Source organism: Pocillopora verrucosa, chromosome 1 (assembly GCF_036669915.1).
Source record: "Pocillopora verrucosa isolate sample1 chromosome 1, ASM3666991v2, whole genome shotgun sequence".
In the NCBI taxonomy this organism is placed as follows: domain Eukaryota; kingdom Metazoa; phylum Cnidaria; class Anthozoa; order Scleractinia; family Pocilloporidae; genus Pocillopora; species Pocillopora verrucosa.
Window position 1 is genome coordinate 15,873,894 of NC_089312.1, and position 17,617 is coordinate 15,891,510.

At 38.4% G+C, this 17,617-nt stretch overlaps 1 protein-coding gene across 1 annotated transcript; it reads right to left on the reverse strand.

Moving 5' to 3' along the window:
* Positions 1-1,077: 1,077 nt before the first annotated feature.
* LOC131789234 (substance-P receptor-like) lies at positions 1,078-6,659 on the reverse strand. Its single transcript, XM_059106310.2, has 3 exons — positions 6,611-6,659; positions 3,645-3,708; positions 1,078-3,236 (listed from the first exon to the last, which is right to left on the reverse strand). Exons 1-3 carry the CDS (start codon positions 6,611-6,613, stop codon positions 2,020-2,022), a joined length of 1,284 nt encoding a protein of 427 aa, XP_058962293.2. The 5' UTR covers positions 6,614-6,659; the 3' UTR covers positions 1,078-2,019.
* Positions 6,660-17,617: the final 10,958 nt, after the last annotated feature.

Consider the following 17,617-nt stretch of genomic DNA (forward strand, 5'->3'; position numbering starts at 1 on the left):
CCGATGCGGCCTAGACCGCTCTTACAGAGATCGCCATTTGAGGGAGCGCTGACAATTTGTCACGTCATTATGGATATACGATGAAATATAGAAGATGCTCAGAAGGAATTTTTGGGAAATTAGTAACATATATTTTATTTCCAAGAGGGTGTAGTAGCGAATCTTGAAATCTGACTGGCTCTTAGTACGGTCCGGATCTCTACCCACGGGTACGATGACGCTTAAGTGAGTCGCTGAGTACATCCCTCGCATCGTTGCCATTTTTCATCGCGGAAAAGCAATTGCGTGACGCTCGGTAAGTTGCAAGATGACATGTTATCACGTATCAGACGAAAAAACAGTATAAATTCTCAGTCTGCATTTTGTACCCGGTCTGCAGTCAGCAATCTGCATTTTTTAATGACCGGATTGGTATTGCTGTTTTTGTTCGAGCGAGCCTCAAGTCCGGACCAAAATATTGGAGCTCGAAAAAAAATTCTAGGGAGACTATCTTGGCCGCTATGACTGATGTGTGGACTGTATTTTGCAGAGCTCACGAGGAAAAGTACAATGATAGAGCTATGATTACTTTATACAGACTGAAGACGAACGCAAATGCGCGGCTTACCAATATGGCAACTTTTGATGCTCTTTCGCGGGTCTCCTAGGTGTGGACATTTCGGCTTCTTGATTCAAGTTGCATTTTCAGAAGTTCGAAAATGTGAATTGAGGTTATTATTTTATTAAACCATATAAACATTTTATTTCTTTCAACGTGAGTTTCTGAGCTTCAACGAAATTAATTTTGACTTTCACTAACTGGGGAGGGGTAGCACGCGAGTTTACTTCCGTTCACGGTCCACAATGCAACTTCCGTCCACGGAATACAACTTCCGTCCACGGTCGACAACTTCCGTCAATATCTGCTCCACCACGATACGTCATTCATTGCTTTCAGCATGAATGAGCTAAAAAGAAAAAAAAGACCTTATAGTTTCATTGTGAGATTTGACTAGAAGTCTAAGGTAATTTAGCATTTTTTTAAAAAGCTGGAAAAACATTTCAATGTACACCAACTTAATCACAGTTTTGATTGTAACAACTTTAATTTCACTGATTCAACACTCACCTTGACAAATTGTATATTGATCAGAGTTTTATAGATAACATTTATTGCGTAATTTCCGTGGGTGTATGTGAAGTTTGATTAATATTAGGGAAAAATGATCAGCTTCGATCTTATTTATTATACATATTTACAGTCAATAAGGAACGGTATCAAGAAATCTTGCAAATGCGGAGAGTATTCATCAGCCACCTGTGGGTTGAGCGCTATTTTAATGATCCACACGTGCATCAGCTGATGCTAGAATTTTTAATTAAGCTACCCAAGCTAAATTCCTTCCTATCCTTCAAGCGATAGCGATCCTTCATAATGTACGTTATTATAATATCATGAACGTATTGTGTAATGTAGTCCACTAAATCAATTAATATATTTTTACATTATTACGGTAAGTTTATTTTATAATGATATGCTGGATAATACGTTTATTTATAGCTTATGTTATCAACCCACTTACATAAACATTTCAGTATATTGATTTAGAATTTGTTTCAACCCTCGCGCAGGATTAAACTGAAAGCCATCACATATGTTCAACTTATTTAAAGTAAATAAAATGTCTAGTTGTCTCTATACGTAACGTGCAGCTACGCTACAACAAAGACGAAGTTTTAGGAGTAACCTTGTCTTATTGATAGATCAGTTCAAGTCATTCGGACTGTCCCAAAGGCAGAGGAAAACTTTTTTAATTCCGTGGACAAAATAATCCGATGGACTCACACATTAAAGTTTAAATCCAACCATTAAGGCCTGTCACCTCTTTGGAATGGCAACGCATTTAAGCCGGCAGACTTTTTGTCATGTCATTCAAAGATGCAACTATCCTTGCTTGTGAACCAAGGAAAACATCTATAAACCAGCTTTTAAGACAAACGGTACACTTGGAGCATGTCTTCTCCGCTTTTACCAGTGTTCTATGAGGAGTTAGGATTCTGGTTCTGAGGTGGTGGACTATTTAGGTACGAGTGGCCTTCTTTGATGCTCATCCATGACAAAGACAGGTTAGTGTGCCCTCTTTCCCGCTTCTCTGAGGGACTACGCGGCAACGTGTACGCCGTTACTCGACCAAACGACATCATTTTCCACATGGTACCTCCAGTTGTAAAACTGTTCTCCTCCTCATTCTGTGACGAAGCCGACAAAAAGCGTGCCAGCCTGACTCGATAACGAGGACAGCAAGTCACCGTGATGAAAAGTTCTTTGCGAAATTTGCTGTTCAGCAAAATATAAAGTGATGGATTTATTGCACTGTTTGCGTGCGCGAGCCACAAAAACATTAGCTGTGCTTCCTCCGGTATCGAGTACCGAAGGTCAGGTCGCACGAACCAAATGTAATGATCAATATAATTTGGGAACCAGCAGATTGCAAAGACCAAGACGATTATGACTAATAACCGAACAACTTTGCGTTTGGATTTTTCAGCCGCAGCATGATTGGTAGTTGTCACATTTCCTGGGATCTTTCGAAGCCATAGTTTGCGGCAAATTAAGAAGTAGATGACGATGGTTATTGAAAGGGGCCATGCGTACAGCACAACGAAAATCGTGATGTGAAAGATCTTAAGTACGCGATAGGTTTCAGCATTTGTAACATCGTTTTTGTCTTGCCATGGCCACACTTGTAAACATAAATGCTTGTTCACTTGAGGACTATACTCTATTTGGTACAACATAGGATATGGGACCATCAGCACTAAAGATAGAATCCAAATTGTGGCGGACAATATTTTTGGCCTTCGGAAGATCTTCTCTCTGAGTGGATAGAATATGGCGTAAAATCGATCGAAGGAAATGAACATCATCGTGAACACAGTTGCTGCTATTGAAACTGGGATGATGTAGGACACCAGCTTGCATGTGACGATTCCCAGTGTTCCCGGAATCCAAGAAACACCCTTATGAATGAAATTCACCTGAACTGGCATGAGTGTACACGTCAACATCAGATCTGCAACGGCCATATTGGCGATAAACAAGTTCGTGACGCAGGTGGAAGAAGACCTCTTTAGCACAACGTACAACCCAAATGAATTTCCAAGGAAAGCGATGATAAAAATAACTGCATATGCACATGTTATGCCAGTTTTGAATTCCTGAGAGATGTCTTTTGGAGGGGGTGGGGTGCTTGATGCTGCAGAGGGAATCAAAAATCGCCAGATTATGAGTTACCACTGCAAACGGGAAGAGAAATTAAAAAGCTGCTTTTGGACGTTTATGACCCTTTTTTTTAATCACTGCAAATTCTTTAATAAAGGTTTTCGGCGGATGTAGTAGTGCAGATTAGCCTAGAAAAGGATTTCACTCATAAGAAACCCCACCCTTAAATCACCTCTCTCTCCTTTATATTCAGTTTTTAGTGATCGACTGCGACTATGGTGGACTGTCTGCATGGACTGTCTAAATGATAGTTGACCCCAGCTGGCGAAAACAAATTATCTTGGAAAGTTTTATTCCCGCCATTGATGAATATGAATATCCACGGGAGCTAAACCAACGACATTGAAGAACATAATCACAATGTCCCGGATACCATCCTTACCATTTGGTATTGATGTACTGGAGCTGTTGTTCATTTTGATGGCGAAGTTTCTGCTGCCAATAAGCTAGAGGATAAAAGAGCAACATAAACCATAACAGAAGTGACACAAGTGTAAAGCTGTGGAAGCTATGACTAGCAAAATGTAGTAGTACAGATAAGTATTCTGTGAGAATAAGTTCAGATTCAAAACCTGCTCTCAAAAGTTGGTATAAGTGAGGAAAGGGATAACGGTGCAAATCTTAGCTGGTTCAGGTCTTTTTCAGTGTTGTTTCCTGATATGATGTTTTTCTGAGCAGGGGAAACAAGAATCATCTTTTTGTGTCTGCAAAGTTGCCACCTTAGGAGAACTTGCTTACGACACACAGTTGTTGTAAACGACACGATGCAACCTGGTAATATAATAACTATTTTCAAATAGCTTATTTTGCTAGGCCCGTTTCCAACCTGGATGCAACGCGCGCCTCGACCCAATTTCCTGTAACACGAAGTTCCCCAGATCACTGAAAACCTTCTAAAATCGTCTTTCTCAAGAGCCATCCTGGACATATAGTTAACTATTTTACGGTAAATACATTTACCATTCGTCATTTAACAGTTTCCTTGCAGTATTTCGAATTTTGTCCGATAGAATCCGAAGAAAAATTTTTTTTAGTGTCACGCTTGGATCTCTTCGTACTCTGTGAACAGAGGACAACGTTCGAATTTTTTCACTTTCTAGAAGCGCTTGAGGATTCTAAATGAAGATGAAATATTTTCCAATAGAAATTGATATTTTTCAAAGAGAAATATGGAAAAATATCAGACTGCCGGACGTTTTGTTCTTCGAAGACCGTGTCCGGTAGTGTCCTGTGAAATTTTCTTAGTGTCATGCTTGGATCTCTTCGCACTCTGTGTACAAGTTAGCGAAACAGACGTTGGAATTTTTTAACTTTCTAGAAGCACTTGAGGATTGTAAATGAAGGTAGAATATTTTTCAACGAAAAATTGGTATATTTCAAAGAGAAATATGGAGTTATTTGAGGACCGTGTCCAGCTGTATCATTGAAAAGTTTTTGAGTGTCAAGCATTCGGATGGCTGTATACAAGGTTAGTGAAAAACATCAAGTTCGATTTTTAGGCTGCATAGAAGCGCTTGGGGATTGTAAATAAAGGTAGAACATTTTCGTATAAATATATTTTGGATTTCGAAGAGAAATATGGAAAATCATCGGACGACCGGACATTTAATTATTTTAAGTTTAGTCACTTCATTGCCGCGGGAACGTCAGCGACACTGACGGTTTGCGTTACAATTCTTATTTGCTGCTTTGCATGGACAACAACCTCGACCACTCTTTCGAGCGCAAGCTCCTCTCCACGGGCAGGAAACTTCAACTGACCCTTGATCCTATTTAACAAGGATGGCAAACTTCAATTAAAAAAAATTGATGAATGAATGAACACGTGATGGATTAACATTTTCACATTCTTCGAAATGCTCGCAAGGATTTTCGTGTTCCTCTTTAGCAACAACCGATCCATAAGCGTTTAGTGCCACAGAATCTACTAAATCATTGGATTCATCTGATTCCATACCAGATTAAAACGTATAGAACTGTTTTAAACACAATTGTTTTGACAAGCTCTTCAAACTCATCGAAGGAAACGCAGTAGGTATTTTGAGACAACGTGACACGGTAAAAATAACTGACCAATCAGAGGCGGTATTTAAACAAAAGCGGTGGTTCAAAACAAAAACAAACGACCGCATTGAAGGTTGGAAATGTGTCTTTAAAGACAGTACTTTGCTGGAAATAAGGCTTTCACCTCAATTTCCATTTTTCACAAAACTTGATATAAACTTTGCCAAGTGCTGTATCTCTTTATTTCGATTTCATGAAAACTTCCTTTTTCTTACCATCTCAGTAAATCTTGATAAATGAAAATTAAAATAATTTCTCGGTAGATTTCAAGTGTCCGTGTTATTGTGAGTGCTTCAAGGGATGTGTCCTTCAAAATTTATCGAATATGAAAATATGAAAAGTGTTTTAATTATTGTAATCCTGGCGGACGGAGTCTAAATGACCAACACTTGCATGTTGGTTAAGGCGCGTTAGAATCTTTGTTCATTAGAAAGCGGCATGGAAAAACCAGTTATTGCTTTTGAGAATTTTCATTTTCTGTCTCTCAGCCCGTAGGGAAGTATTTGCCAGTAAACTATTCATTACAAATTTATTGAATAACCTGTCTTTTACTGGGTAGATTATGAGCTACATTTCTCTGAATATGAATCTTAGTTTTTCCATGTTTCCAACTTTTAACCTATCAAGAAGAAATAAATATCCGAAATATGTCCTTTGCTTCTCTCTCACTTCAATTTGGATCAAACACCTTTTTGCAAAAATGAATTCGTATATAGGAAACCTGTCAGTAGAAAGCTGCACCCGATCATTAGCCCATGCAAATATGAAATGTTCTATCGGAAAGGAGCTGTCCATTTATATCACGCCGCCATGCGCCACAGTGTTAAAAAAACTACGCCTCTGAAAGTAGATCTGGTTTGATCAAATTGTAGCCGTTTTATATACCATAAAGAGATGAATACCACAAATATGACTTTTGCTGCTCCCTCACTTCAGTAAAGATCGAACACCTTCTTTCACAGCTATGAATTCGAATATAGAAAGCCAGTTTTAAACAGGCGTTCGAGATCATTCTTTCAAACAGGAACTTTTTCTAAAAAAAAAGCGCTATCCATTCATCCTGTGCTACAACGGACGACACTTTTCAAATATTGAGGATGCAAAAACGGAAGTTTGAACGACAGTGTTGATGTATTTGCCTTTCTTTACGCAAATTGTTCAACGCAATGCAGCCTGGCAATATTATAACTAGTCTTAAAAACTATTCCTCTTACTCAGCACATCGAGTGCCACATTTGACTGAAAGTAGATCTAGTTTGATCAAATTGTAGACGTTTTACTTACCATAAAGAGATGAATACCACAAATATGACTTTTGCTGCTCCCTCTCTTTGGACACCTTCTTTCACAGCTATGAATTCGAATACAGAAAACCAGTTTTAAACAGGTGTTTGAGATCATTCTCTCAAACTGGAACGTTTTCTAAAAAAAGCGCTATCCATTCATCCTATGCCACAACGGATGACACTATTCAAATATTGAGAATGCAAAAACGGTGGTTTGAACGACAGTGTTGATGTAGTTGCCTTTCTTTACCAAAATTGTGTCACATTTCATTGACGTTAGTACTTAACTATTTAGCTAATTGACTTCTTACATATTAAATAATAATAGAAATTGAATTGTGCTGGTCCATCACTTCAATTCAGATCGAAAACTATTTTAAAGCTAGTCTGTAAAGAGGTATTCTAGATCTGATTAGCTCAGAAATAAGCGTTCTAGTTAAGGAGGCACATGTTCTTAACCACGCACATCATGTGTCACATTTTACCGAAATTAATTAAAATATTTTCTCTTTTTACTCCTTTCCAAGATAATTTAACTGTTTACATTCTCTTGTTCTTGTATATTAAAACACCCCTTTGACAGGTACGAGTAAAGAGCATCTGTTTTCTCCTCACAATATCACCCCTGAATCAAAGGTCACAAGACTGAAAGAAAATAATCACCAAATAAAGAACCTCCCGATTGTTAAACGAATTTTCCTCGTCAGAACCTAGTGACATTTCTAGAGAACAGAAAGGAGAAACATGAACTGTTTAATCAAGGAAGAGTTGTCCATTCATCTCACGTCACGATGGACGATATTGAGGATGCAATAACGGTTGTTTGTGCCACGGTGTTAAGAGAGTGTCTCTGTAAGAGCGGTCGATTTTGCTTGAGACACGGATTTCACTCGTTTCTTGTGTGTTGTAAGGCATTCATGTACCTATACTAAAACAACAATCAGTTTGATCGGATCTCTTTACTTTTCGGAGTTTTACGGAAATTAAATTTCACTCGAGCGAAGGCTTGTCGTGACACTTTTCAAGACTTTAATTTCATACAACTTTGGAGGACAATTTACAAAAAACTACGGAGCTCAGAAAAAAACAAATACCACAGCCATGTATATTAACTTTATCTTATCTATCGAGGCGACTTTCGCAGACATCACGTTTCAATCAAGGAAACAGGAAGACTTGAATCACACCTTATCGGTTCGCCTAAATCACACACGCCAAAACCGATCAAATTCAAGGTAAATTTTTGAAAAAGTGAGGCGTTCTAAACTGATCCAACTAACATAGCTAGGAAGTAGTTGTCATAGAAAAGGTAACTACAGAAAAAAAACTTTGCAGCCCGACCTTTACGAGAACTTTATAACTCCGTGAACCCACTTAATTTTAGGTAATTTCCAAGACAAGCGACTAAATACAGGAAAAGCTCCGACCTGTGATTGGATGATAAAAGTAGTAAAAGTTAATAAGTTATATTTTAACTCCTTGCTCGTGAGTATTGTTAACCGCGTGTCTAGAAGCGGAACGATGAAATATCAATGCGAAAGAAAACACCGATCTGTCCAACAAGAAATGCTTACTTACGTAGCGAAGGAAGGCAGCCTTTCTCGTTCAGCGAAGTCGTTCAGCGATATTCCGGCGATGAAAAAGTCATCTGCTGACTAGCTCTGCTGACTAAACTCATTTAGTCAGTTCAGGCGGACGACCAGAGACTGGAGCCATTCCTGTATTTCACCGCTGACAGGAATAGCTCCGACTCAATAATGTAATAAACTCAAATAATTTTTTCAATAATGTTTTAATAATTTTTTAAACAATTTTTTTTTCAATAATGTTTTAATAATTTTTTAAACAATTTTTAAAAAAAAATTTTTCAAAAAATTTAAAACTAAACTAGTGAGCAATTGTTAAACTTCTTTATTCTCTGATGCGTTTCGTCTGACTGTCGTAAACTTCTTCAGGGAGTTTTACAAGTTGCGACTAAACGCCTACATTTATAAGCTATTGTGAGCGGCTATTGCGGGGGCCAATGACCATATGAGCCTTGGCGAAATAGGTAAAGTTGTGAAAATTTTGAAAATTTCTTTTGAAAATTTTTTAGGCAAGGTGAGAAATATTTCTGGGAGCCACCGTTTTAGCTAAAAATTTTCAAATTTGAAAAATTGAAGCGGTTTTTTACAGATGATTCCTGGAAAGCAGTTGGCAAATTAAGTTAGGATGGCTCGTGTACTTTACAGAAAATATGGTTCATGTTCTACTCATCCTTTCTTAAATTTAAGTGGTATAAATACCTTGTCTAAAACAGTAGTGTGATACAACAGTAAACGAAATTTACTCGTTCCAATACAGCGTCATGTGATGAACAGCCTTCATTAATTTTAGAACAAGTTTTATAAAATCATTGTACTCTTTCTTGTTCCATCACTGAAAACAGTCAAGGTACTTCGACACGATTCAGTGCGAGAGCTACTGCCACTGGTTTAACTGGTAAGACGTTTTTTTGGTTTGTTTTGTTTTTTCCCTTTTTAGGGCTAGTGGAGTTGTTAGAAATTACCAAGCAAAATCAATCCGCGACTTTCTTCCTTTATATGTTGTGCAAAAATAGATGAAGAGCCCGATGAATGGATTTGTCCTTCATGTGAACAATAACCTAAAAAAATCAGTTTTCTATGAAAAAACTCCCTCGATTGCGGCCAAGCCATATTTCTCTTCCAGAGCATACTGTAAATTAAAAACATCGGTCGCAGCGTCACGCAACATTGCGTGATTTTCCAAACGTGACATGCAGTTGCTGCATTATTTTAAGACTTGGAACCTATATGGCCCTGTAGTGATAAAAGAGGGCTTCATTTGCAAGCACTATAGACTTCAACATAAGAAGAACTTAATAAATCGCTCTTTCAGTTTTCATCTCCGTGTATAAATTATCTAGCCAGAACGAAAAATAATTAATATACGCATGAGTTGGAGCCATTCCTGTCTGAGGTTAAATACACGAATGGCTCCAGTCTCAGGTCGTCCGCCTAAACTGACTAAATAAGTTTTGTCAGCGGAGCTTGTCAGCGGATGACTTTTTCATCGCCGAAATATCGCTGAACGACCTCGCTGAACAAGATAGACTCTGCCTTCTCTTCGTTATGTGAGTAGCCATTTCTTGTTTGACTCATCGGTGTTTTCACATTGATATTTCATTGTTCCGCTTCGAGACACCAGGTTAGCAATACCCATGAGCAAGGAGTTAAGATGTAACTTATTAACTTTTACTATTTTTTATTATCCAATCACAGGTCGGAGCCATTCCTGTATTTAGTCGCTAGTATTTCCAAGTTTGGCCGCCATTTTGAGAAATTCTATAATTCGGCTAAATTTGGAATTAATGTGGTTACGTCGGGTGAAGAAGGATTTTCTGAGCTAGAAATCATCAAAATGCTGTTCTTTCTGAATACCAAAATCCCTATCACGTCTGACCATGTCGGTTGTCGGTTAGAATTTATTTGTCGCTAGTCGGTAATTTTTTCCCCGTTTCGTCGGTAGTCAGTAATTTTTTACGCCCTTTGTCGCTAGTCGGTTAACCCCATTCACACCCTCTACTGAAGACTACCTGATTCAACTGGAATAATAACTCCAAACAGCTTTTGAATGTCCTGAGACATATGCAAGGTAATTACATCTCTGCCTTGGATACGCTTCCTGACACCATCATGATCAGGATACTGACATGTTACATTTGCTTCTTCTCTTCCAAAACTTCCCCAAAGTGTGGCGATTCCTATAGCAAATCCACATTTTTTTGTTTATCCTCCTGAGCGAGGTGAAATAGGCCAATCCTTGCCAAGATTAGTACATTTTCACGTAAGACCTCGTTAGACAGGTGGCAGCTTATCAAATGATGTTTTACTTCGTCATTGCATTCAGGCAGTCGTACCAAACCACTTAAGCCACGCGATCAACCAAAGTTTTTTCCATCTTTGCTATTCAAAAAGCAGTCCTCAGGTCCTGAGACATAATGAACGTCTCGCTAACGAACTACTTCTTCCTGTACTTGTAATTGTTTCCAACGCGATACAAGTTCGGGAGATCTAAAGGAACTCACTATAACTTTGTATACTCGATACCATTTCAATTTCCGCTTCAAAGGAGAAGCCTACTGTGGTCAGTGGTTACGCTCGTGAGGTAAAGAATGGGTTTGTGACCTTCTCACCCAATTGAAAGACTCGCGTCACTCTTATGAAATGGTTGAACGAAATACAGACTTCGGGCAGTCTCTTATTTTTCTTAAAGATAGTGAGGTCACGTGTATCCTGTGAGTATAGAGAAGCCGCGAGACCCGAGACTCGTGTCTCGCGTCTCTGCCGCTCCACGCTCTCAGAGTTGCGCGAAGACAAGACACGTTATTTCTGGTGCGATGCAAGAGGTTCAATGGTTATCTCGATTATCTAAACACATTTATTTACGTGGTAAAGATTTGTTTGTAAATCTATAAATTGATGCCAGTCCCATTTGGAACGAAATGTATTTGAAAGAAAAAAGGAATACTAAGTAAAACAAAAGTTGTCTGCAACACAAAGCATGCCTTCACATTAAGACTGACAGTCCTAATGTTTATCATGATACTTTAATGCATATGTTCGAATGTTCCCAAAAAACTTCTGATAATCTGCCCGCACCCACCCCTCACCCCGCCCTCACCACTGAACCGTACTGTTTTCACTCAGCGGCTGGTCAGCGATCACGTTTATGAAGTAAACATGGCGATCGCTACCTGATCACCGTTCTTGTCGATCCGAATGTCAAAATGCCAGCGTGATATTGCCGCGAAGATGAAGCAGTTATGTTATTTTATTTGTACCTCACATTCGAGTCGAAGCTTGGGTGGCACAGGTTATTTCTTACGGTGGAATCGACGAGGGGAATTCGAACACTAGTTATAGTGTTTAAATTGTTGGAAGAAATGGTCGCATGGGGATGGTAAGTTTAACGAACAATTTCAAATTTTGCCGCTTGAATTGAAAGTAAAGTTCATCTGAATTGCTTTCGTATGTATTTTTGACGATTTTAGACCTACCTGCTTGATCTATATCGGTTACGCTTCATGTTGACAAGTCCCTCAAAATGGCGGCCAAACTTGGAAATTACCAAAAATTAGGTAAGTTCACGGAGTTATAAAGTTCTCGTAAAGGTCGGGCCGCAAAGTTTTTTTCCGTAGTTACCTTTTCTATGGCACCTACTTCCTAGCTATGTTAGTTGGATCAGTTTAGAACGCCTCACTTTTTCAAAAATTTACCTTAAATCTGATCGGTTTTGGCGTGTGTGATTTAGGCGAACCGATAAGGTGTGATTCAAGTCTTCCTGTTTCCTTGATTGAAACGTGATGTCTGCGAAAGTCGCCTCGATAGATAAGATAAAGTTAATATACATGGCTGTGGTATTTGTTTTTTTCTGAGCTCCGTAGTTTTTTGTAAATTGTCCTCCAAAGTTGTATGAAATTAAAGTCTTGAAAAGTGTCACGACAAGCCTTTTCTCGAGTGAAATTTATTTTCCGTAAAACTCTGAAAAATAAAGAGATCCGATCAAACTGATTGTTGTTTTAGTATAGGTACATGAATGTCTTACAACACACAAGAAACGAGCGAAATCCGTGTCTCAAGCAAAATCGACCGGACCGCTCTTTTAGAGACACTCTCTTAACCCTTTGACCTCTAAGAGTGAGTGGCATCTAATTTCCTCTTACAATAACCCCCCCCTGAATCACACTTCTTCATACAATCATTTCCCTCAAAACTGATAAAAAAATTAAGAACTTGGTTCGTTAACGAAGACGGCAAGTTATTGTAATGAAGACTTCTTTACGAAATTACTTTTTAATAGGATATGGATAGAGACATGGATTTATTGCCCTGTTTGCGTGGGCGAGCCACAAGAAGCATAGCTGTACCTCACCCGGCAACAAATTGCAAACTTCAGGTCGCACGAACCAAATGTAATGTCCACATAACTTGGGAACCAGCAGATTGCAAAGACCATGGCGATCACAACTAATAACCGCACAACTTTGAGTTTGAATGTTTGAGCCACAGCGCGATTGGTAGTTGTCACATTTCCCAGGATCTTTCGGAGCCACAATTTACGACAAATTAGGATGTAGATTACAATGGTTATCGAAAGAGGCCAGGCGTACAGCACGACGAAAATCGTGATGCGAAAGATCCTAAGTACGTGATAGGTTTCAGCATTTGTAACGTCGTTTTTGTCTTGCCATGACCACACTTGTAAACATAAATGCTTGTTCAATTGAGGTCTATAAATTTTCTTATTGGGAACTTATAAGTTCTTAGTATTACGTCACAATAAAAAATATCAATTTAGTATAGAGGATGCAAAAGCAGAAGTTTGAAGGTAGATCTAGTTTGATCAAATTATTGACCTTTTACATACCACTGAAGAAGAAGTGAATATTACAGATGTAACTTTTCCTTCTACCTCACTTTAACTCTTGACGAACGCCCTTTTTCACAGCAGTGAATCCGTATACAGAAAGCCAGTCTTTATATTGGTGTTCGAGATCATTAAATCAGACAAGAACTGTTTATCAAGAAGTGCTGTCAATTCATCTTACGTCAGGATGGACGATATCATTCAAATATTAGCGACACAATGATCGTAGTTTATACGACGGTGTAAGTAAATTTTACTCCCACTACGTTCATTATGCGTCGTATTTTACTAAAATTAGATCTAATCTTTTTCCTCTACTTGATTTTTTTTTACATACTGATGAAAGGAACACTTTAAAAATTGATTTGTACCGCCCCTTTTTTTTTGCAATAACGCCGTATGCAGGAAACCAGTTTTTATATAGGTGTTTGAGAACATTGACTCAGACAGGAAAGTTTCATTAAGGAAGTGCGTTCCATTCTTTTCACATCATGATGGACGATTTAATTCAAATATTGATGACCCAATAATAATAGCTTATGCGACAGTGTTAACAACTTTGCTTTTGACTACGCCCACTGTGTCACATTTCACTGAGATTAGATCTTCTCTTTTTTCCTTAATTGTATTTCTTACATATTGATCAAATCAATACCTGAAAAATGGTTTATGCCTGTTCGTCACATGGAACACAAAGTTGTGTTCAACCTGAATCCATGATCATTAGCTCATACGTTAACTTGCTCACTGAGTGGCGATCTTTGAAACAGCGGTCCAGGGGCATTTCTCATCGAAATAAAGTTTTGCCTCAAACTTTGCCCATTAAACTATCTTTGGTAGTAAGTAAGTAGTACCACATTAGTCTCTAGAAATACGTTAAAATTTTTTTTGAAAGCTCTCAATAATCAAAGCTGCAAAAGGCCCCTTTATGACCTCTTGCAGCATCGAAATTTCAAAAGTTGACGAGCTCGCTCCGTGTAACACACACTGCATGCAGCAAGAAATCGTTTGCATTCTTAAATTGTGGATCTTGGACAGTAATTTTCCTCTCGCTGATATGAAATCCTGTATTTCTCTGTTCTCATCAAGTGCAAACACGGCTGATAGCCTGGAAAATCTAGGCTAGACTTCCGAGCCAAAAAAACTCACGTTATCGCTGCCTTATTTAGAATAAATAGATTAAATATTTAGAATTACGCGACTGAGCCATTGCATGGTCAAGGTGAATTTTGGTATGTGCTGTTATAGACTACGTGCAGTCCCTTCTTTGGCGTGAATTCCGTCGCGCGAGTCAGAAAATAACCAGAGCTGAAAATAGAGAAAAAAAAGATGTCAGCGCGCCGCCGGGAGCTCTTGGAGTGAGGCACTAAAATTTGTTTGTCCTCACTGATTTTTTTCGACCTGCGCCACGACCGTCGCCGAAAAGGAGGGACTGCTCGTAGTCTTGTGCTGTTATCGCTGTTAAATAAAATCCTTTAGTTTGGTCCTGAAATGTTCATACAAGTTTGAATAACTTAAGCTCTCTAAACTCAAACATAAAATAACACACACCATTTTTTTCTAAAGAAAGAGTTGCTTATTAAAAGGTTGACCGAACGCTAATCAATACGATATTCGATACGTTTTGTTCACCTTTTTCGTGAACATTTGCCGGATTTTAGCCGTTTGAAATGTTTAGAGTATCAATCAGTGTGTTGTAAAAGCTCTTTCCCACTATCTATTTTTTTAAACGGTTTAAATCTAAGATTCATGGAGCTATTAATATAGAACTGTCAAAGTTTGCTCAACAGATAATTTGCATAATTCTTCAGTCACGCTAGGAAAGTCGCCTAAAGTTTGAAGTCACCACGGCAAAGGAAATTAAATAGTGCAAGATGTTTTTATGTTTCTATGCTATCGAACATCTTATTTGAAGAAACGAACCGGAGTCTTTAGCGGCCTGGTCTGGACTTGAGAAATAACATCCAAGAAAGAAAGAGTACTTTTGACCAATTTCAGAAGCTGTCTGACGGGTGTTTTTAGATAAATTATGGCGAACCTCTAAATAAACACACGTCAAAATTGAAATGCTTTCCAACCCCTTAGATATTACAAAATGTAGGAATGCAAACGATTTCTTGCCGCATGCAGTATGTTACGAGAAGCGAGCTTGTCAACTTTTGAATTTTCGAAGTCGCAAGGTCGAAAAAGGGCCTTTTGCAGCTTTGATTATTGAGAGCCCTCAAAATTATTTTAAACGTATTTCCGGAAACCAATGTGATTCTATTTACTTTCTACCAAAGATAGTTAATGGTGAAAGTTTGTGGCAAAAATTTATTCCGATGCGGCCTAGACCGCTCTTACAGAGATCGCCACTTGAGTTAGCGCTGACAATTTGTTACGTCATTATGGATATACGATGAAATATAGAAGATGTTCAGAAGGAATTTTTGGGAAATTAGTAACATATATTTTATTTCCAAGAGGGTGTAGCAGCGAATCTTGAAATCTGACTGGCTCTTAGTACGGTCTGGATCTCTACCCACGGGTACGATGACGCTTAAGTGAGTCGCTGAGTACATCCCTTGCTTCGTTGCCATTTTTCATAAAATGTATTGTGTTTTACTGGCTAGGCGCCATTTTAAAGCAAAGAATTCGGTCATGATCTCAATAGTTCTCGATTTGGATAACTTAATAATTCAGTCCACTACATGTGTATCTTCTCTCAAATCACTTTGGTTGCCTGCAAAAAACTGGTTTCGAAATTATCACGCCGAAAAAAAGAAAAACCGTCCTTGAGGTAATAATCTTTTATAAAAAGTAATTCATGATCAGAAATTTAGAAACTTACTTTTTTGATATAATTTCATTCATTTAATATCTGAATTCTCCAAAACAATTTATTCGTTGTAAAAAAATTTGAGCGAAGATTTGAATTCTACTTCATGTTCAATATCGGGGAGCAAACTCGTAAGCTTAATTTTCTACCGTTGACGTCAGTGCTATGACGTCAGTGATTGAACCATCCTTCCGTTTTGCATTATAAAAAAAAATGATTGACATGAAATGTGTTCAGGAAACAGTACAAATACAAGTTTAGTTATGTCTGGTCAAATTTCCCAGCAAAGCTGTTTCAGTCGTGGAATTCGAACTCACTACTTTCCTGAGCAGTGGTGAGCTGACGCTTACTCTTGTCTAATTAACATTTTGGTGTCGAATGCACGAGGAAATCAAAGCCAGGGCTCTTAGAGCCAGCTCATTCATGTTTTGGCTTAGGTTTGTATCGATTTCTTGGATTTGTTGAATATAGGTACAGTTGAATTCGGTTTATGTGAACTTTCAAGACTTTAAGAATAAATTCTCTCCTATTTTTGGGCAGTTGTGAGATAAGGAAACTTGTGCGTTCGTCGTGATGAGAATTGGAAAAAAGGTTGTGTGGGCTGTAGGTAGGATGAACAGAGGTCATTAGGCAGACAGTGTCCTTTTTGTTGGTGTGTGTGTTTGCGTAGTAACGAAAGAGATGAGAGATAAAACCACCAGAAAAGTAAGCAAATGGCCAGTCACGAAAGCAACTTTTCGCTTTTCCCTTTAAAAATTCGCTGGTTCCTCATGTACTAAGCCAATAACAATATAAGGCACATGATATGGAAAAATCAGTTGGTCTTGATTTTAATGAGTTAGTAAATTCTGTACCGACATCTCACCAACCAACTCGCGCGAAAAGTGAGAAGACTATATGAAGGCTTGAAATTATATTAAGAACGACTGTGATCAAGAAACGGGCAAGGAATTTTCCACAATAGTGCAAATAATCATGAAAGACAATCGCGGAAAAGCAATTGCGTGACGCTCGGTAAGTTGCAAGATGACATGTTATTACGTATCAGACGAAAAAACAGTATAAATTCTCAGTCTGCATTTTGTACCCGGTCTGCAGTCAGCAGTCTGCATTTTTTAATGACCGGATTGGTATTGCTGTTTTTGTTCGAGCGAGCCTCAAGTCCGGACCGAAATATTGGAGCTCGAAAAAAAATTATAGTGAGACTATCTTGGCCGCTATGACTGATGTGTGGACTGTATGTTGAGGAGCTCACGAGGAAAAGTACAATGATAGAGCTATGATTACTTTATACAGACTGAAGACGAACGCAAATGCGCGGCTTACCAATATGGCGACCTTTGATGCTCTTTCGCGGGTCTCCTAGGTGTGAACATTTCGGCTTCTTGATTCAAGTTCCATTTTCAGAAGTTCGGAAATGTGAATTGAGGTTATTATTTTATTAAACCATATAAACATTTTATTTCTTTCAACGTGAGTTTCTGAGCTTCAACGAAATTAATTTTGACTTTCACTAACTGGGGAGGGGTAGCATGCGAGTTTACTTCCGTTCACTGTCCACAATGCAACTGCCGTCCACGGTCGACAACTTCCGTCAATATCTGCTCCACCACGATACGTCATTCATTGCTTTCAGCATGAATGAGCTAAAAAGAAAAAAAAGACCTTATAGTTTCATTGTGAGATTTGACTAGAAGTCTCAGGTAATTTAGCATTTTTTTGAAAAGCTGGAAAAACATTTCAATGTACACCAACTTA

Excerpts from the sequence above, each read along its gene's own strand:
- LOC131789234 (XM_059106310.2), bottom strand. Across the intron at positions 3,237-3,644 it reads CAGTACATCAATACCAAATG|CATCAAGCACCCCACCCCCT; the intron begins GTAAGGATGGTA and ends TTCCCTCTGCAG.